Source organism: Rhipicephalus microplus, chromosome 7 (assembly GCF_043290135.1).
Source record: "Rhipicephalus microplus isolate Deutch F79 chromosome 7, USDA_Rmic, whole genome shotgun sequence".
Lineage (NCBI taxonomy): Eukaryota > Metazoa > Arthropoda > Arachnida > Ixodida > Ixodidae > Rhipicephalus > Rhipicephalus microplus.
In genome coordinates, this window is record NC_134706.1 from 116,510,287 (window position 1) to 116,531,828 (window position 21,542).

A 21,542-nucleotide genomic window follows, 5' to 3' on the forward strand; every position below is an offset into this window, starting at 1 on the left:
CTCTCTTCTCTCGTCTCAAGGAAAACGCTGGAAGTCAAGCAGGAAGGGATGGCACGGGTGAAGAAAATACGTAACACGCACCTTGTGACCTTGAGCACTTTTTTTTTTTTTTACGAATACGCGGCTTCTTCAGTGCGATCGCACGTGCACGCGTGGACAAGTCGCGGCCTCCCACAGCGATCTCTGTAACGACAGAGCGCGCCGTGTTCAAATCGGCCAACGGCTGATAAAACGGCTGTGACGAGTGATTTTTAAGTTAGTACCGTCGTTTGTTGAGAGAAGAGAAAGCAAGAATCCCGGCTGCGGCGGCTTCATTTCCAATGGAGGCAAAAATGTTTCAGGCCCGTGTACTCAGTGCACTTAAAAAACCCCAGGTGGTCAAAATTTCCGAAGCCCTCCACTACAGCGTCTCTTATAATCATGTGGTGGTTTTGGGACGTTGAAGGCCACATATCATTCAAGAAGAGAAAGCAATCCATAGTTGACTTTGAGAGTTTATTGGGAATTCTAGGCCGCATGCTGTCCTATAACCTTCGCGTTGTGTGTTCTCGGGAGACTCGAATACCGATCGATAGCGTTTTCTGGTCATGCTCAAAAACTTATGCAGGGCGCCTTTAGTGTTGCCAGCTCTGTCTTGTGGTTGTGCAACATGTACACACGTGGCTACATGTGCAGGATTGTGAAAGCATCTAGCTGAAACTATAGTGGCGTTCACTGCCTGAATTCACAACTAAACTGCCAGCAACTTGTAAAGCATTGGGCAATTGTTGCAGCAAAAGTGACCTTGCAAGCTCGCAATTGATTTGAAAAATTCTTTCCCCTTTGCAGTTTAAGTCACATTACAAATTGGTTTCAAGCATTTGAAGCATAGAAAAAGCCACTGCGTTCGTTTTTCACTAACAGTTCTTTTATCCGCATCGTTGGCAAAACCAGAGCACGTTTCGCCAATGGCTCACATCTCCGTGCAAAGCAGTGCATTATTTCATTCCTCACCGATGACCGGGCAATAAATTATGCTGGTGCTTTTTCTCCAAGTACTTATAAATGTTTAGAGGGACCCTAAAAAAAAATAATGACTTGGTTTAGATTGACAAACTGCACTCGTGAGAACTCTAATGCCATGTGTTAAACTGCCATAAGTTCACTACAAGCGAAGAAAATCAAGTTCCAAGTTTCAATTCATAATTTCATGCTGAACTCTCTGTGTGTGACGTCTAAAACTTCCAAATGTATTTCTTGCATTTTTGCAATATTAGCTGGATCAAATTTTCTGAAACATTGTATGCTAGCTCTATGGCACCCACAAATAACAATGTGCGTCGTTTTTTTATTGATTAGAAGCCACGTAGGAACCACTAGATGCCTGCAAAATTTATGACGTCACGGTGTTTGGTGCAGGAATCACGAGGTGGCGTCCTCACCCTCATTTTCTTGCTTGGCAAGTGTCATTTCACAGTAAGAGTGGTGTTTTGGGATTGTGATATTGTACTTCACTAATACTCGAAAAATTGTTTTGCTTTGTAGTATCCCTTTGAACTTAATTGAGAAATTTGAATGGAGAGCAGTCAGTAGTTAGACACAAAGCATTTTCTTGAAACTGTTGCGATAAGAGTTCTGTGAGTTCGTTCTGTGTCTTTGCTATGACGACGTGCTCATTTGGCCTTTTTAACGCTGTTCTGTGAAAACATGCTCGTTTCCCTGCAGGTGAACTTCCTGTTTGCTCAAATCGAGGGGCGGGACTTCCTCATCGAGAAGATATCCGAGCTGCTTGCCAAGATTCCCCAGCCCGAGCAGTACGTTTTATCATTATTACAAGAGTCTCTGATTTCAGTGCATTAACTTTTTCTTGCCCTTTATATTAAAACTGCATGCGTGCGCAACAAACGCTTTTTCAAAAAGCCTTAGTGGGAACGCAAGTGCATAAAATGTGGCTGGGGTAACAAAGAGCACGTGCATTTCAGTTCCCAAGTGTTAACACATGATAGAGGTAGGTCCAATCCCGATTTAACTATAAGAGAGAAGTGACCTCCGAGGTAAGTGAGCGTGATATGTGCAGGTTGGTGACGTTTTAGTGAAGGTCACTTGGCAATCATGGAGTCGGTTGGTGAGCGATTACTATGTTGCTGTACTTGGCAATCACAGTTTGATTACGTAAAATTTGCACCATTGCTAATAATTAGCGCTGTGCGAGTAGCAAAATTTTGGATGCGATGCGAGTTGGAATGTGGAAGTTTGAGTGCCCATTGATTTCAATATTGTTTGATTATTTCTCAAATATTTTTCAAATACTTCGAAGCAAAATTACAGGAAAAAGTTATAGAGGATCCCTAAGCATAATTTTTGAGATAGCATAGTGAAAGCACTTGTCTCGGTTGAGGAAGGGTTTCTGGCTGTCTTGTCATAAGGCAATGCAGAGGCGGAACTATATTGAATATTTACACGATTTAAGGCTACTGATGTGATGTCGACATCACTTCACACATGAAAGGAAAAGGCACCATCTCTTGGACCTCTTTCAACCCCTGCTCAGGCCCAACTTACGCGATGGACAAGGGCATGCTCTCTTCGAGTTCATAGTTGCCAATTCACCCTGTAGACATCAATGTATAAAAATACCTGAAATTTCGGATGCAGAAATTCTTTAGTGTCCGATTTTTCGGACTTTCTGCCCAAGTTTCTGGTCCGAAACGGTTTAATTAAAACCCTCACCTATGCCGCATCTGTCACTTGGGTGGTTTTAAGCGACGCTTTCGCGAGTCTGTTCGTTTGCTATCGTAGCAGAGCCTGGAAGGCAGCTTTGATGCACTGCCAGAGTGTGATGGGATGAGGCATACCGAACATTTCAAGGGGCCACTGTCACGGCGCAGTGCGGCAACGTCTTTGCAGAGACGTACCGGAAATGCATGAAGACGTGATGGCAGCAGGCGGTAAATGCACCAGTACGGCTTGATCCTTGGCAACTCACAGCTAACAGCTCAGTAGAGCAGGTGGCGTGGCGAAGTGTGTACAATTCAAATGTACCACGCCGCCGTTCACTTCTTCATTCAAGACAGCCGAGTGTGCCGCACAGACACATTGCCTTCACGTGATGCCGTACAGTTAGCGCCTCGGCAGCGACGATGTCGGCCTATTTGGGGATGTACGATCGGCTTCATGCGGCATTCGGCAACTGTTTACGTGCCCACATGCACAGGCAAAAGCCAGGAAGAGTCATTGGCTCTTCCACCAGTCTTTGTATCATTGTTTCCAACCAATCCATGCCATACAGCCATAATATACCCCACGCAATGCTGGTATTAGCGGCATACATCACGAGACACAAACTCAAGTAGGTAGCGAGGTTTGCGGCAAGTACCAAATGTATTTGGAGATCTTGGGCATGCACCAAAGTGCCTGATATACTGGGAGACATTAAGGCTATTGCAGACATAGCTATGGCAATTTGAGTTTGGGTGTAATAAAAATGCATGAATACACTTTTTTCGGGCTGGCCCATTTTTTAGACAATTTCGCAGTCCCCAGGGAGTCTGAAAAATCGGACTTTGTATATTTACCGTCAAAAAGTTTGAATAGTTAGAATACTAAAATTGCAGCAGGACTTGATTGAATAACTAACAATATAAAAAAATATTCGTAGGTATGGATATTCACACACCCCTACGAATAATAGTTTACATTGGCATTATACCTCTCAAACTTTCTTATTTCTGTCATGAAAACATGACTTATTTCTATATTTGTGTCCTTAGTTTAACATGGCCCGTACAAAGCTGTAACATCAAGTAATGCAGAAACATTTACCGAATATTTTTCTTGTGTTCGTAGAATGACTGGCAGTTGCAGCTAGGCACCGTTTTTGAATGGCTGCAGTGCCAGATTTTATATAGTTAGCTCGTGCATATTAAGTCTGTAATTATGCGTGCCTACGGCATTATTAACAAAATTAATGAGAATAAATATTGTAGTATGCTTTCTGCCATTTTGGTGTTACCTCAAATGGCAGCTGTTGATGCCACTGTTAGCGTTATTCATTTCGTGCATTTCTTGAAAAGCGAGCTTCTGCTCAACTACTACAAATGTTATAAGTAGGCTCAGCTGTAGTTTACAAATGTTCTTGTTTGCCTCCAACTCCAGAATTTCATGTCCAGAGGATGACAGTACGTCCCTGGCATCTTCAAGTGAGTATGCAGCTTGTTTGATTTCTTGCAAGACAATAAAAAAAATGGGAAGGGGGAGAAGGGGTCTGGTGCGGCAGCTCGGTGAGCCACGTTATGGGCAGCATAAATCAGTTGTGGTCCTTCAAAGTTATGGGATGTGTTCCGTATGCAGAGAAACATGAAGTATGGTCAAAGACAATGGGGAGTTTCAGGGTGTGTCGTTTAATGAGGAAGTTTTCGAATGTAATATGGTATGAGCTTGTCGAGAGAGAATTAATGGGGTGCCACCACAGTTTACCAAGTAATAATCGAGTGACCTATCAAAATTTATTCGTCCGCAAATTGACTGCCGCAAAGATTTTTTGAATCCATTGAGTACAAGCGGAATAGCAGAGATTTGTCATACCTCTAAGCGCTTTTTCTTTCTTTTTTGTCAGTGAACATGCTGAAAGCTACACGGGGGTGTTATGTATGACGAGAAGACAAGAAGCCATATTTCAGTGTGTTTCGTCACTTTGGCAACTGCCTGTTCTTTTTTTTTTTTTTAATGCACGGCCCGTTTTCTCACTCTCAGTGTGGTGGTCACAAGTGGGCTATGTAGAGCATAGCATGGGCCCTTTGCTGGACACCATAGTTAAGGAACGACGTGGCAATGAAAACTAGCCTTGTTACTTATGAAAGTAAAGTAATGAAATTTTGCATGCAGATGTGATTTGTTGTGCTGATATCATAACGACAGTCGGTTTTGAGCTATCTAATGTAGCTTTTAAGTTACAATGCTTGGTAAACTCTCATTGTCATTCCAAAATTAACTAATACATTTGCTCATCTAAGTTTTTGCTTAAGAATATTCACAAGGGCCCATTCTATGCCGTAATGCTATTACAGTCAAATCTCAATACTTCGAACGCGCTTAATTCGAACTTCCGGTTAACTTGAACTCATGATAAGGTCCCGTCAAAGCTATGTGTATTCCAATAAATGAAAACGCCCGGTAATTCGAACGCGCAAGCACTTGCGACGGTTAATTCGAACATACCGTGCTCCAAAAATTCTCTCAGCACCCTGCCCAATCGCGCGGCGGTACCTGCGACACCTCAACGCTGGGCGCGAAGGAAAGGAAAAAGAAAGAAAAGGCTGCGGTGGATTGTTTGCTCTCTCTCAAATGCCGATCTGCGATGCGCCTGTGTCACGCTTCTCTCTTTTCTATCCCTGCCACGTAAAGACCCTTCTCCTTCCAAGGCACGAAAAGAGGGAGAAAAAAAAAAAAGCTGTTGCTGGGTTGAATGAATGTGTGGTTGAAGGAAAAGAAAAAGGCACTATCTTCTGCAGCCTTTGCCCCTTACGGGGAGGGGGGGAGGGGTCTCTCATGCGCCTGTGCTACACTTCCCCCTTCTTTTCCGTCCCTGCCACGTAACCCTTCTCTTTTCAACGACGCACGCGTGCGAAGAGAGCAAAAAAAAAAAAAAGAAACAAGAGCTGCTCTGGAGTGTTGGTTCTCTCTCAAATTCCGATCTGCTCTCCGCGTGGAGACGCTCCTCCTTTCTCGTCATGTGCCGGCCATGCTGCGGCTATGCTACGCAGTCATTGTTGTCGTCATCTTTAGAAAGTGTCAGCGCTGGACATTTTCGCCCGCAACTTCTCTTGCCAGGAGAATGCTGAAGCCGAAGTAGAAATGCTTTGGAAGCTGCGTGCGAAATCAATTGACTTGCTGCAAGGCAAACGTGTGCAGACGCGCATCACCGAATACTTCAATTGATAACGGATGTCCTGTGATTTGTGAATAAATAAGTCTTTTGAAACTCCCCCCTCGTGTGTTAGCTCAATGCACATGCGCCACTGCATAGAGAGCCTTCGGTTTATTTAGCTTGCATTAATTCGAACTTCTTTTAATTTGAACAAATTTTTGGGCCCCTTCGAGTTCGGATTATCGAGATTCGACTGTAGTTTCAACTTTATTATTTCTTCTAGTGCAAACTAGAAACGTCCTCCGTGGCTAAAAGCTGCTGTCAGCAGCTTCACTGGGCTCAGGAAGCATTCTACATGACAGCGCAAGAACCTAAACATTTTCGTACAAAACAGACTTGACACTCAGATGCATGATTTACTAGAGGATGCGAGATTCAATGACACACATTTGCACAAATAGCAAAGCACTCAAAGAAAACATGATCATTTGATTTACATAGTTATGCATGAATATGTCGTGTACATGGTTACATGTTGGCGACATGCATCTTAAGTTCCTTTCGAGATCATTTAGTAGCATGAACATGAGTAGTTAGAATTTTCGGAAAATTGTGTTTGAGTGATTGCTTGTACTCGGTGTGAAAACGCGGGACAAACCAAGGTTCAGGGTTTCTTAGATGGATAGGTATGTCGTGATGTTTTAAGGTTGCTGCGAATGTAAGCAAATTTCTGTATTCTCTATTCGCAAAATATCTGCAAAGCACAGTATTCGTAGTACCGATCTGCTGGAATGATTTCATATTTTTGTGACAATGTTTTTGTTGCGAGCCGAGGTTCAATATTTGAAATGTGCCGGAGAAGTGCCTTTCGTAACGTAATTATTTTATCTATGTTAGTTCGCATTGTGGTCGCCCATACTGAACTGCAATAAATAAATTGCGAGGTGAACAATGCATGATGAATTTGTAGCTTGGCTTTTGTCGGCATGAAAACTCTACGACCATATAGTACATGGGCGGCTGCAGAAAACTTGTTCTAAAGGTTATTAAAATGAGCATCCCAACTTAAACGGCATGAAAATATAACTCCAAGGATTTTATGTTTGTTAACCAATTTTATATTTTTACCTAAGTGACTAGATGCTCCAATTAAAAAGGTTTATTTCTGACTCTAAAAAGAATTGCTTTTGTTTTGGTGGGGTTCACTTTAATTACATTTTAAAGGGACCTATCTGATCAATCAATCAATAAATCAATCAAATTAGCTTTTATTTCTCATTCATAAGTGTACTGTGCGAAAAACAGATGGAAACCTGAAGTAGAGAATAAGGATAGACAAGTGCACACTATCAACTGAAGCTTTATTGAAAGACCTAGGCAATATATACAGAAAAGAATAAAAAGCAAGGGAGGGCAAAGGGGAGGAGAAAAAGGCACGAGGGGCCAAATCAACAAAACCTTGGCAACACCAGGGAAGCACGCCCATCATGCAAAACCTAGATAGAAGAACTCGTTATCGTGTATGGTCACAGAGGGAACACTGACGCACGACTCGGACATCTTGCGAATATGCGCAGCCTCAATAAGCTCGCGCACTCTTTGGTTTTTATGCCGAAACAGCACTGAAGTCTCATCAAAGAGCAGCACGCAGCCCCATTCCTTACAGTGGGCTGCTAGATGAAGGTCGGAGTGGCCTTTCAGAGATTTAAAATGTTCTCGAAGGGTAACATTTAGACAGCAACCTATTTGACTCATATTTCTCCTTGAGAAATATGTGGGAGCAGAAAAAAAAAAAACGCATTGCTGCGGCTTGACAAAGCTCCGGCCCCCTGCAATGTCCAGCAGCAAATAGTCAAGTAGAAAAAAAACTTTGCGGGAAATATAACATTTGAATTCAGTGCCCTAGTATATGTAATGGCAACATATAGTAAAAACTAGGTTAAACAACAAAGTATTTTATTTTTCAAGAAACATCATCCGTAATCAGATTCAGTCATGCGATTCAGAAGAATAAAGGGAGGTAAAAGGGAAAAAAAGGCACAATCACAATAGAAAATATTGTAATTTATACTACATAAGTTTATAATTTAGGCCAACAGACTACTATGAAGGCAATGAAAGCACATCAGGAAGAAAATAAAAAAGGAAAAAATAATGAAGGCAAAGGAAATGCCATGCACTAAACAGATACGCATACGCATGTGATTATCATAACGAGATGCTAGTGGAATAACAAACTTTTATCATTACCCGATATGGCCCTGCTGCTAGTGGCTAAGGTACTCGGCTGCTGACCCGCAGGTCACGGGTTCAAATCCCGGCTGCGGTGGCTGCATTTCTGATGGAGGCGGAAATGTTGTAGGCCCGTGTGCTCAGATTTGGGTGCACGTTAAAGAACCCCAGGTGGTCGAAATTTCCGGAGCCCTCCACTACGGCGCCTCTCATAATCATATGGTGGTTTTGGGACATTAAACCCCACATATCAATCAATCAATCATCACCCAATAAAAATGAGCAGATGGTGAGTATTGAAGCCGTCTCAGCAAATATGTCATATTTAGAGTATTTATTTAAAAGTGCAGCTAGTTGGAATGATATTTATTGATTTCCATAGTTCGAGAAAAAGGCATGAGCCAGAGGTCCTGACCTCTTGTGTCGTATGCATAGTGACGTCTTGTTAAACGAAACAAAGTGATGAAGTCTATTTTGTTAGTCCTTATGGCGAGACGATATGGACAGAAAAGACGAAACGCACAGGTAAATTTCACTTTAAGTATGTTGAATGCTTCAAAATAGGGGGCAGTGTGAGTAGCATAGTGGCTATAGCAGGAATTGTTCGCTTTTGACATACACCGAGTTTTTTCAAGTTGTCGGAGGGTGTGTTACCTCATACAAGGTTATAGTATAATGATGGTAAAAATAACCGATTGTATAACAAACATTTAGCTTTTTGAGGTAGTATGGTCGAGCCCACATATAACCGCCCCACTTAAAATAAATTTTTGCTCAAAACGAACAATATCTGCGTGACAGTGAAAATATACATTGGTTCGATGGCACAAAATCGCACTTACAGTGAGGTGCCCATACATTCTCATTGTTAAACGCCAACCCTGCCTCCGCGACCCTCTAGTTGCCACTCTCCCCAGCCCATGGAGGAAGGAAAGTTGTTTCCTTCCTCCATGCCCAGACTGCTTTTTGTTACGCATCCCTCCGTCCTTTGTCCCCGCGCTACTCTGAGCACCCCGCATCGCCAGACGAGGCCCGTGTTTTCACACTGCCACCGATCTTTCGAAGACTGGTTGGCCATCTAACCGGTTTTTGATCGCTGGTACTGTCGGTGTCACCGGCCTGGAGTGACCAGACCATTTGCCAACATCGTCGGCCACCGACTGTATCCGATAGTCTGCGTCTAGTGCACACGCGTACGCTACCTCACTGACTCTGATAATTTGCGATTCGTTTCGGGTTTAGGACTTGTTCTTGCTCACTTCGCACTCGGCTCAGCATGCCTTCCGTGCGCGTGCGGAAGCGCGAAAACGGCTGTTAATTCGCGCGGGACGAATGCTGAAATATTGAAGTTCGTGAGGCCACGCAAACCCGCCGGTGCAACAGAACGGTTGTTTGACCACCGGCGCCGTTTCTTCGAACACTGGCCGCGCGCACCGATCCAGACGGCTATGCTTTGACTTCTGCGCGAGCAGCCACTCTTTCTAAGTTTTTCTACGTGCGAGTTTCGCAGACCTTTCAAGCAAGCTACCCAACCTGCCTCCTTCCTGTGTGTTTTGGTTTTCAAGGTCGCCCTCCTGCCGCATCCTCCCTTCTCTTTATCGTAACTCTTTGCCCTTCTCTTGCAAGTCTGCTCTCTCCTCTTGATCACAACCGCTTCGCCCATGGAGGAAGGAAAGGTTTTCTTCCTCCGTGGCTTCGCCCATCTCCACCGCTCCAAGACGCCCGCCACGCTGGCTCGAATCAGTTTCGTTTTCTGATTTGAAACGGGCCCAGAGCTGTTCCACACGTTCTGGCATGTATGTTGCGTGTGCGCGTCTTGCTCACTATTGGTCTGCGTGTGTGGTCATGATGGCCGACGGGAGGACCAGCACGCTTTTTCCTGCTGCTCAACAAAACGTCGAAAGTGTGACCGCTTGGCTTGAGCGTAGCCCCGCCGCGGTTGTCTAGTGGCTAAGGTACTCGGCTGCTGACCCGCAGGTCGCGGGTTCGATTCTCGGCTGCGGCGGCGCTGCATTTCTGATGGAGGCGGAAATGTTGTAGGCCCGTGTGCTCAGAGTTGGGTGCACATTAAAGAACCCCAGGTGGTCGAAATTTCCGGAGCCCTCCACTACAGCGTCTCTCATAATCATATGGTGGTTTTGGGACGTTAAACCCCACAAATCAATCAATCAGTGGCTTGAGCGTAATCCACGCGTTAGGTGCTGCATTGCAGAGTGCTTACTCATAGCTGTTGACCACCTGGCAGCCAACTTGCCGCTTCGGGCATCCCGGTATTAAGCTGCGAAGATGGTGAATATTTCGTGGGTGGTGGTGACGGCTACATGCGCGCAAAACTGTTTTCGTGAGGCCGAATCCGTCGACGTCGGGCCCATTGCCGAGCCTGAAGCTTCCGAACTGCAACGACGATTTGTGGCAGCGCATCATCGACTCCGACCTGGGAGAGCGGATGGGACATCTGTTGCGATGGTTTAATTATGGGCGATGATGATGCCAACACTGCGAAATCGTGCACGGATTGGGGCATTCTGAATGAAGTACGTGGCGAAAGTGATTTTGAGGAATCGGATTGCGAGAACGACGAAACTTTGGAGCCAGTGCCTCATGCAGCTTATGCCACGGGCCTCAGCGGACGAGCACCCTGTCGTTTTAAATGAACTCGAGACCACCCTTATCGCTTCTGCTCTTCGAAACGCGTGCATCACGGACTTTTTGGGGCATGAAAAGTTTGTGTTTTCACTCGCAACTTTTTTTTAAAAGCTGTGTTTCGTTTATTACGAACTTCGGTATACAGCGAACGGATTCTGCGTCACGCTCAGGTTCGGTATAAGCGGGCTCAACTGACAGTTTTTTTTAATCAAAGCAGTGAAGGAATTTAACTTGTTGCAAACATATTGTACATGCTTATTCCATGACAATATTTCTGTAAAAATAACACCAAAAGCTTTAATCTCGTTTACAATACTAATTGTCGTTATCAAGATACAAGTTTTTGTAAGTTCAGTGACTGTGTGTTGAGTACGGAAAAATATGACTTGTGTCTTTTGTGCTAATTCTCAAAAGCATTTTTTTTTTTATCACGCTCATGCTTCAGCAAGCGCATCATTGGCCAAGGATACCAACCCATTCGGTTGTATTCCTCTGAAAAAAAAAAGAGCTGTATCATTGGCGTAACCTACCCACTTACAATTTGTAGCAGATGAGAAATTGTCATTAATGTAGACAATGAATAGAAGTGGTCCGAGTGTACTTCCTTGGGGGACCCCTGTCTTAAGGCGTTTTGTGTTGGAATTAAAGGCTTCATTCGTGACAAACTGACTTCTATGCTGGAGGTATGAACAAAGAAGATCATTGGTTCGCCACGCACGCCATAGTGCTAGCTTATACTGTAGTATATTATGTGGCACACAATCGAAAGCTTTTGAGATGTCAATATAGATGCTAAGTACTGCATTTTTGTCTTCAAATGCTTCTATTATGAATTCTTTTTGGGCTAGCAGTGCTTCCTTTGTAGATTTCTCTTTCAGAAAATTGTACTGGGCCAATGAAATAAGAGTGTTTGTTCAGAAAGCAAAAAAGATTTGCATGCACAATCTTTTTTATGCCTTTTCATAAGACTAGAGGCATGGAAATAGGTCTAAAGTTACCCACATTATTTTTGTCGCCCCCTTTGTGAATGGCAATAACCCTTGCAATTTGCATTTTTTCCGGAAAATAGCCGCTTTCAAGCACTGAATTGTACAGTGTCGTCAGAACGGGAACAATGATGTCAATGATGTGCTGATAGGGCGAACTTGCATCATGTCGTTAGGATCAAGTGATCTTGTAGTTTTTAAGCCCTTGAATACATTGATAAACCTCACTCTCCGTTGTGGGGAAGAACACCATGCTGGAATGTAATGCGCTAGTGCCATGAATAGGATATGGTGAAACGTTGTATGCATTAGACTGGCCTACCGCAATGAAATGATCATTGAGTGCATTTGATAAGTCTGAACCAATTTTTGTCAGACCATTTATACAAAGGCTTGAAATTGCATGGTCTGTCGTAGGATGAATTATGTTGTTTAGTCATTTCCACAGCAGATCAGTGTTTTACGCTACAGAGAAATGCTTGTTAAAGTATTCTTTCTTTGCTTTTCTTAGCATATCATTCAGACGATTTCAGAATAATTTGAAATTCTTCCACCATTCAGGGTTTCTAGTCTTGATAAAATCCCAATAGAGATTGTTTTTCAACTTGATTTGGCTGCGAAGGTAATTGGTTAGCCATGGTTTTCACGATTTTTTACCTACATGTCTGACAACGAATGAGAAATGTTTGTTGTACATTGTCTTTAGTTCAGCAATGAGTCTCGTACATGGAAATTGAGTCATGTTGTTTGAGAACGAAGTGCCAGTTATGAGCTTTGACTTCGTTACGGAAGGCATCCAGAGATACGCTGTCTATTTCTTATTTAATTCTTGAAAACGCTGCAATGGCTTAGAGTATTGCTTAGCTGTCGCTTCATTTTCGATTATAGTAAAGATGGGAAGATGGTCACTTAGGTCGCTTGCAATTAGACAGCCACAGAAAATCTTTTTATCACTGTTATTGATGAAGAGATCGATAAGGGTATTGGATGTCTGAGTAATGCGGGTAGAATGTTTTATAGTATTGACAAATCCATTTGATTGCAATAGTTCTGACAGCTTAGTCTGAGCCCTTGAAGTGTTCAACGTGTCTATATTAAAATCACCACAAAGAAAAACCGTATATTTGTTGGCTCGAATGAAGTCGAAATATTCTTCAAGAAAACTGAGAAGTGTGAATATCGGTGTCAGGTGGGCGGTAGGCAACACAAAATATATTGGATCGGCTAAGCACCCTTAGAACTTCAAAGTTATTGCTAGAAACAGAACATTCTTTGACAATGACGACGTTTCTTCTTTGACAATGACGAAAAAGAAAAAATTTAAGTACTAAGGGCTTAGAAGCACAAAAAAATTGTGCTTACCTGCGAAATGACAGTATGTCGATTAGTGTGTGCACCGTTGACGCACTGCTGCCGAACAAAGTGTTGCTGACGCTTGAACATGCGACATTCTTGCCACGTGTAGAGCAGCAGCACCGCTTGATGTCACCTTCCTGTGGCGGACGGTGATAGCAGGCTTGAAACATGCTTGAAAGATATTCGTCCCACTGCGAAATGAGAGTATGTCGATTAGTCTCTGCATCATTGAGGCACTGCTGCCAAACTAAGATGAAACTTTATAGTTTCATTAACTGTGCTTTACATCTGATAATTAGTTAGTTCACATCTTTTCCAGTGAAGAATATAGTGCTATCATCTGCATATATAAAGAAATCAACTGTGGGGTTTATACTCACTAAGTCAATAATATGTAAGTTAAATTTTATTTTTAATAAGTTTATATTTTATTATTTAAGTAAGCCCACAAAATAATTTTTGAAATATTCTGGGTATATTGTCTTACTAACAACTTTTACAAAAAGCCAATTACGAAAATCTTTATGATGTGCACACAAACATGGACAGCATCATGGCACTCACCAATGTCTCAGAATCTAAGAGCAGGAAACATGAATGGCGATATCTTCATCTTTTGCGGAGTGGCACAGGGATGGCTGACAGCAACTACTCAAAAAATGAAAGCTGAGAAAATGGAGCGAGCTTAAGGAAATCGCAGCTAGAAGCTTTAAAAAAAAGGGAACTCGAAGGCAACTGGGTTTTATTTTTCATTGGAGAAATGCAGCTTTGTGGCTGTCTTGAGCTCCAATCTGTCTTCTTTATGATGATGACAATATGATGGCATTACGCTGAGGGAAAGCTACATATTCGCATTTTCTAAAGCCCAGTTTTCTTATAGCTTTTGATGACAGCCCACTAGTAAAATGCTTCTTTTTTTAACTTGTACTGCTTATTTTGGTCTAATCTTTCACCACGATGTAAAGCATCGTCTCAGAATTACAGAAAAGAATTGAAAAATTGAGCGTTTTGACCAAATTTACCATTTCCATTGCCACGTTCCCCCTCAGCTATGCAGTTTGCGATGCTCAAGTCAACCTGTGATTGTGTTCATCTGCTTTCGTGTAAACGGAGTGGTTGATTTCAAGTACATAGAATGATTTCTCAAGGGCAGAGTGAGTGATTGCTAGTGCATTTTGAAACTTAATTGAAACTTAACTGACCCTGTCGCATGCTACACTATATTGTTTGGCTCACATGTTCATTGGGGCCTTACTTACGAATCGAGAGCATTTTCTGACCACATTCAAAAAGTGTCACCGGGCCCCTCTAATTTGGAGATTGCTGCAAAATTTGCTTTAGAGATTGCTCAAGATTCTTTTATCCTGCGGTCGATATATTCGCATACAATGCCAGTTGCGACAATGAAGATTTCGTGGCGACGTCGAACATGCGATATTTGCTATGATATCGAGCGTCTTGCAGGTGTTAATCTCAGTGACTAAATAAGTACATACATTGAACAAAAGAGCGACGCATTGATGCTTGCTGAAGAACTTTCCTGGTAGGTGCCTGGCTGAGTCCTGCTGAATGTGTGAACGGTTTTATTCGTACCCTACGTTTTTGGATCGATTTGATACAACTACACATTCAGATACAACTTGACGTCATCAAGAGGTGCCTTTGTACACGGTATTGCTTGATGCGAGCTTGCATAAGTTCTGGAAGTAAAAAAGAGGCAATATTATCTCTGTGATCTGAACACCCTGTGTTTCTCGTCAGTTGTCTGTGTCTGCTGCATCTGTGTAATCCTAGTAAATAATAAATGTATATGCCACAAAATATTTCCGTTTAGCACAAACTGTTTGCAGCAAGGTGACTAGAAATGTTGCTGTGATCCACAAACGATTGTGTTACTCTTTAACCTACGCTTTATCCGCCGCAGTGGTCAAGTGCTTATGATGCTTGAAAGGTTGTGAAACTGAATCCCGGCCGCGGTGGCCGCATTTCGATGGAGGCCGAATGCTGAAGGCCGATCCGCTTAGATTTAGGTTCACGGAATGCCAGATGGTGGAAGTTTCCAGAATGATTCACTGAGACATTTCTCATAATCACATCGTAGTTTTGAGGTGCAACAGCTCAAAGTTATTTTTTTTTTGTCTCTGTTCCATCTGTCTATTTGTAAATAAAGTGCATATGCACACAACAAAAATTGAGAACTCGCACAAGTGATAAGAATGCAAGATGACAAACTTTAGAACAACTAACAGCAGAGTAAAGATTCATAATTACGGAACGGTGCCACGAAGTTAGAAGAAAATGTGAGGAAGCACACGACACACGTTTTCTCCCTGCTTCGAGATGCTATTTGCTAACTATGTAAATAACTGAGCATGTTTTCTTTTGCGTCGGGTGAGTGGAGTTATTCTCTACTCGGTAGGTTTCTGCCATTCTCACTTGATGCTTTGAAAAACGCTCCCTCAGGTTCATCCACATCGTGGGAGCCGGAAGCGTCGCTGGCGTCGCGGTTCGAACTTCCCCGATCGCAAGAGGCCCAGGAAGCCGAGACTCAAAAGGAGAAACAATGGGAGGAGCACTTTGCGGAGTATGGACGGTGCGTGCCACTTGGTTTCTGAAGTGCCTTTGCTGAAATTGAGGTCTTGTCTTGTTCATGGGTAGGCCTGTATAGACGTTTAAGTGCTTCAAACATTTCAAAGAATACCACAGTTGTATTTGAATTGCCTTCAGCACAAACGTGCAATTTAGAAAATTTCAAAGTATTTGAAAGAAATGGCTAGACATACTGTGCAGTGGGTAAACCACCTGAAAACGGCGGTAAAGGTGGTTCCACCAGAGTGTACTAAAATAGGAGAGTCAGTCCACTGGAGCAGGCGGCAAGCATTGCGGGTGTAGCAAAAAGTGCTGAAAATTCGCGGTGGCATTGCAGTCGCCTTCAGCTGAAGCTTTGGTTGATCCGAGCTCTTGGGCTGATGGAGCAGCACCCATGGTAGGGTGGCTAGAATGGCGAGGTGTGAGAAGCGGCTGCCGAAACCGGTCCCCAAAGCGCGCCGTTGCCGCTTGGGGCGCTGCAGGCACCGGCGCGGGTAACTTTGCGGAGGAGACAAACGAGACGGCGCGCGCTGCTCTCCACGAAAATTGCTCTCATGCTGTGTGTTGGTGACCTGTTTTTGGTAAAATCATTTTGATCGAACAAGTGTAGGGCAGTACATAGCACTTAAGCCCTTTAAAGTCTCATCTCTGGAAACCATTCTTGAAAAGGCCCACAAGCAAGACAAGACGCCAGCTTAACTCCGGGGATTTTTCGGCCATGTCAAGGTAATGGTGTTTCTATGTTCCTGAGATACTCATGTCACGAGACCAATAGCTGAAATGCTCAGGAGATTCGCAAATGATTTTAATAAGCAAAACGATGCGAAACTGAAACCCGACCGGGTGCCCTTTCTGCGTACGACGTACTATTTGGTAAGAACTGGAGGCCGTATACTGGTCCCGCCAGCGCGTAGAATAAAAACTGTGAAAGCCAGATGAGTGAAGCACCGGCCAAACACCACCCAGGAAGGAAGAAAGCTTCCCTCTGCAATACCCCTGCCAGACACCTCCGCCGTCGCCTTGTGGCCATCACAATAAACGCTAGCGGCCAAAGTAGCGTTGGCATCAGCTGCGTCACTTCCGTTGACATGCCAAACATGTCGCCACCCAGACATTGTTACCAATAATGCTGGCAAGCGAAGTGAGCTTTGCGAGGAAATCTTTGAAATTAATTTGCAAAAAATCAGCACACCTCTCAAGTCTATAAATTGGTATAAATGACGGAAATCTGGAAAAGAACGTACCCAGTGAATTTCATTGACATCGACTGACCTCAAAAAATCGCCGGAGTTGGCCTGTAATAATATTGCGGTTATTCACGGCGGAGCTGCAGGTGTGCCGAGAGATGCTAATCACAATAAGGCTTCATAATAATTTGAACACACTAAATGCGTTCAATCATGAGTGAAAATTTTAATATAAGAGCCCCGTTTCGCTGTTCCGAATGCATAATCTTGCGCAAGCTGCAACTTTACTCACTTTGCGTTCATTATCGGCCACCGAATGTAACAGTTTTAGTGGCGTACAGTTGCTCATTCTCAGATTTAGGTGCATGTTAAAGAACCCCAGGTGATCGGAATTTCCGGAGTCCTCCACTACGGTTTAATATATGCAATTTTAAATAATCGAAATTGTCCCATTAGATGCTTCGCTCAGCTCATTCACTTTCCTGAATAGTAGATCTCCTGGAATTTTCGTCACTCTACTTATTGACTTTTTCTTTTCATGTTCATGCCACGTCATGATACATATGTATTCCCTCGCTTTCTATTTGCGGAGCTTTGTTTCACAACTTTTGTATTCGTACTTAATGTCATTTTATAATTGTAAAGTTCATTTTTTATTCTACATGTATGAATATCTGTCGTGTATTGTTGCTTTGCCAACTTGTGGCTGGGTCGGTACTTTGTCAATCCCTCGAGATTTTAGTCCCGTGCTCCCCGATCTATTGAAAGAAAAGAAATAAAGTCTCTCAACAAGACAACTATAGCTAATTTACTTGAATTAAACTAGGAAATTTAGCACAAGATGCCAGACGTATAACACAGTGGCGTAATGTGCACCGAAGAGTTGCATGTGATGGTCTTATAATGTCGTGGCACATGGTAATTCCGTTTTTCATAGTCACAGAAAGCTGAAATATTATTTCACCGTCAACCCTCTCCGAAAAGATATCACTGAGCTAAAAAAATTACAGTAATCTGGCAGCTTGCATCTGCTAGCAGACCATAATCACAGGTTTTTGCAGTGTAAATCATTTTTACCCCCTTAACCTACACAGGGCCCGCTAGAATTGCAACTGTTTATGGAGATGTGAGCCTTGCTTTTCCAGGTACCTGTACTATCAGCAGAAGCAAATTTTATTTTGGAAACAGAACTGATAAATAGCGCTACCATGTTGTAGGAACGACTGGCGGACAACTACAACTCGCACAATTTAAACAGCAGCTCTATTTCTTCATGTATAACGAGTGCGTCAAATACTAAGGTAATTGCCAAAGTAACGTGCTATACCAGTAACGGTGTTATTCATAACGCGTAGCCACCAACACTAGAAACAAGGCGGGCGTTCTTGCACTCATCACGATTATTACAAAGTACCAGATTTCTCACAGCGTAGCTTGCCGCATAATATACAGGCTGACCATCCCCCGCCGCCCAGCGTTGTACAATTCATGGGTGACAGACACTGTTAGTGCATCAGATGGAAGTCTTTCGTAGTCTTCTTCATTTTATTCCATCTCATGCAGCATTTTTTTCTACAGACAGAGAGACTCCTCCTCTAAGTGATCCACGTTGTCACCCTTGGGATTCTTCAAGAGGCTGAGCTGGAGCATTAGGTTTTGCAGACAAGCATAATGAAGCGACACTGGATCTACCTTTTTTTGTTGTTGTTGACACCTTCAGGCATTTCAGAGAAACCCCTCGCAATCACCGATTGACGAAGTACTTGTAAAGCAGCTACCGCCTGTGAAAAAAAAAGCAGCGCATCCGAGGAAAACCCTGCGAAGTGCGCCGCTCACTACCCACGCCGCTGCCATTAGTGCCCCTAGAGCATCGGCGCGCCAAAGAGCCTTCTCCGGCCAGCGAAAAGCGCCGCGCTCATCACACCTCCCCAACCTACCCATGGTGACTGCGAGAGCGCTGAGGTGTTGTCTGCTCGGTGCGACATTGTCTGCTTGACGTATGGCCGCTCGCCCGTTATGTTTACCATTTGTTTGCAAGGTACTTTCGACCTGGTTAGTGCTAAAAAAAAAAAGAATCGACCGTAGTGAAGTTAGCCTTGCTGCTATTAGGCATGAGCAGGGTGTTTAGGGAAATTAACGAAGGGCCTCCCGTTAGTTGAATTATTTGAGAGACTTAGTCTGACGCCGTCCGCACGGCGACGGTGAAGCCGCCGCCTGCCTCCACGCATGGTCGCAACCATGGCAACATCAACAGTAACCGTGGTAACCGTCAGGGGAAGGCGACCGTGAGGTTCCCTGGATTTTCACAAAAAAAAAAACGTCTCAGCGCGGAGCCCCATGTGGATCCACTCCTCCATTCTAGTACACTCTAGTTCCACTGCCACTACACTGCTAGTGTAGAACCATTATGCCATGAAGTTGCCTATTCACTGAAAATCTGGCCTGCTTCAAAATCATATTCATTGTAGGTATTACCTTCACCCCGACAAAGGGTTGTTTTCTTGTTTTTTTAAGTTGAAAGTTTTTCAAGTTTACATCGGTTTATATGGCTAATGGGGCAAACTTTAAAATCTAGCATATTTTACAGCTTATAAGTGATTTTACTACGAGCTGGTAGCTTACCACCCTACTACTGTTGAATTAGGCCTTATTCGAACTCACTTTGTTAATAATTGATAATAAGTACAAATTTCTTTGACTTAACTTCAAGCCGTACAGTGATGTTTGCCTACTCTTAGGTTGTGCAAGCTATTTCTCACTGTCATAATGATAATTTTCTGAAGCCACACTTTCTTTGTGAGGCCTTCCATATTTTCCTCACTGCGGCTGCCACTGATGCTGCTGCTTATCTCACTTCACAAAAAGTGTTGCTGCACTGGTCGGTTCAATCTAGTGAAGTAAAAACAATGCAAACGTCTCACAGCCTTAGAAGATAAGTGCAGGCCAGGTGCTTTTACAGAGCCGTCAGTGTTAGTGCATATCCTCTTTTGTATCTTGGGTGAAAATACTCGTGCTGTCTTATACTTTAATACATTGCCTGGCCTATTTAGATACACTGCCACCGTGTCATCCTTCTAGCTGGGCCACACTTTTTGCAAGACTTGAGCTGTAGCTTTTGTTGCGATTCATTATCTCACCAGAAACGGTGAAGTATCGCAGCGCGAGCATCATTCATATTGAATAACGCGTCCGATGCTCTACCAACTGAGCTATAGCGGTGGTTATCTTTCCTGTTTCCCTTTATAAGGTATATATGCACACTGTCGTCCTTTATGAAAGGGAACACGCGAATGCATGGCCTGCGCTCTGCGGCGGCTGCCTACAGCACCATAAACCTACAGCAAAAGAAAACATGTTTGCTTTCAGCATCATTTATTGCGAAAAAAATAATAATAATGAGTTATGGTCGGTAGACAAGCGCTGCTAATTGCACTCCCTCTCTGCTCAAGCCTGCGGTGCGTAGTCCACTGCGAACATATTAAATGTTGTGTGCGACCACGGTGCATGCTGCAGTAATCGCCCAATATTGCTCGCCTGTGTGAGCGATGAGGGAACGTAATCTAGCAGCGCTTGTCTACCGGCCACGACTCGTTATCTTGCTTGGCCATAGATGAGGCCAAAAGCGAACGTGCTTTCTTTACTTGTTGGTTGATGGTGCTGTAGGCAGCTGCCGCAGAGCGCAGGCCACGCGTTCGCGTGTTCCCTTTCATAATGGACGACAGTGTACATTTTAAACGTGGGAGTGTCAGTCAGCATCGTCAGTAGCCATGACGTAGAGTGCGGAACTTTCTTTTTTTGCCTGTTGACGTAACCTCGCACGTGATCGTATTATGAGCTGGTACCTGGTCGATCGGACGCCTTATGTGAAGGTTGCAGGTTTGGTCCCCGCCAGCGGCAAGCTTTTTATCCAAGGTTTTTTTTTCCACATTTACATTACACTTACTACTAACAACATCCCCCGTACTTTCCTTGGCATCATTGTCTGTTACTTCTAATTAATATTGCTGTGGCAATAGTTACCTGTGACTGTGGCTACATTAATTATTTTATCCCCGCTTATTGCTTTTATAACATTTCGGCCACAAGTACTGGTATTTTAAATATATGTCGCGAATCTTACTTTGTGTTCAATAACCGTCTACTGCTTCACTATGTTTCTTGTAACTTAAAGTAAATATTGTATGCACGGTATGTTTAATAATATAGTAAAATCTCGATGATACGAATTCGAAGGTAGCGCATAAAATATTTGTATTAGCCCGAATTCGTACGAAACAAAAACAATTTAAAACTATAAAAATGATAAACAAGAACTTCATTGGCAACCATACCTTGCTAAAAAAAGTCTGTGATGTTCTTTTGAACTTTCCTGTCTTCACCGTCTCTTAATTAAGTGCCCCGGTTTCCTCGCTCATGCTACTGGCGCAGTGTGTTCACAGTTGACATCAGAGTGAGCGAAAGCAGTCAAACTCATTGGAAATTCACTCGCTTCCCTGCTTAAGCAGCCAGAAAACCGCGCCGCGAAGTCAACACGGAAAAAAAATGAGTCCTGGAGAATTCGCATTGGAGAATTCAAGTGAAAATGCCAGCGCGGCCACAGAAAACATGTCTGCGCCTGCCGAAAACGTTCACATTCGTTCTGCCGCTGGTATACATGCTACCTCCGCCACCGCCTTCGCCGCTTGAGAATTTATTCCATTT

The 21,542-nt window shown here is 43.4% G+C and overlaps 1 protein-coding gene across 1 annotated transcript in view; it reads left to right on the top strand.

Moving 5' to 3' along the window:
• The window catches only part of Tbc1d8-9 (TBC1 domain family member 8/9), a 124,608-nt gene that overhangs the window by 41,833 nt on the left and 61,233 nt on the right, over positions 1–21,542 (top strand). Inside the window, exons 12-14 of the mRNA XM_037430567.2 lie at positions 1,705–1,793; positions 4,135–4,178; positions 15,529–15,658. Of these exons, the coding sequence (XP_037286464.1) occupies positions 1,705–1,793; positions 4,135–4,178; positions 15,529–15,658 (263 nt within the window). The remainder of the gene's footprint in view (positions 1–1,704; positions 1,794–4,134; positions 4,179–15,528; positions 15,659–21,542) is intronic.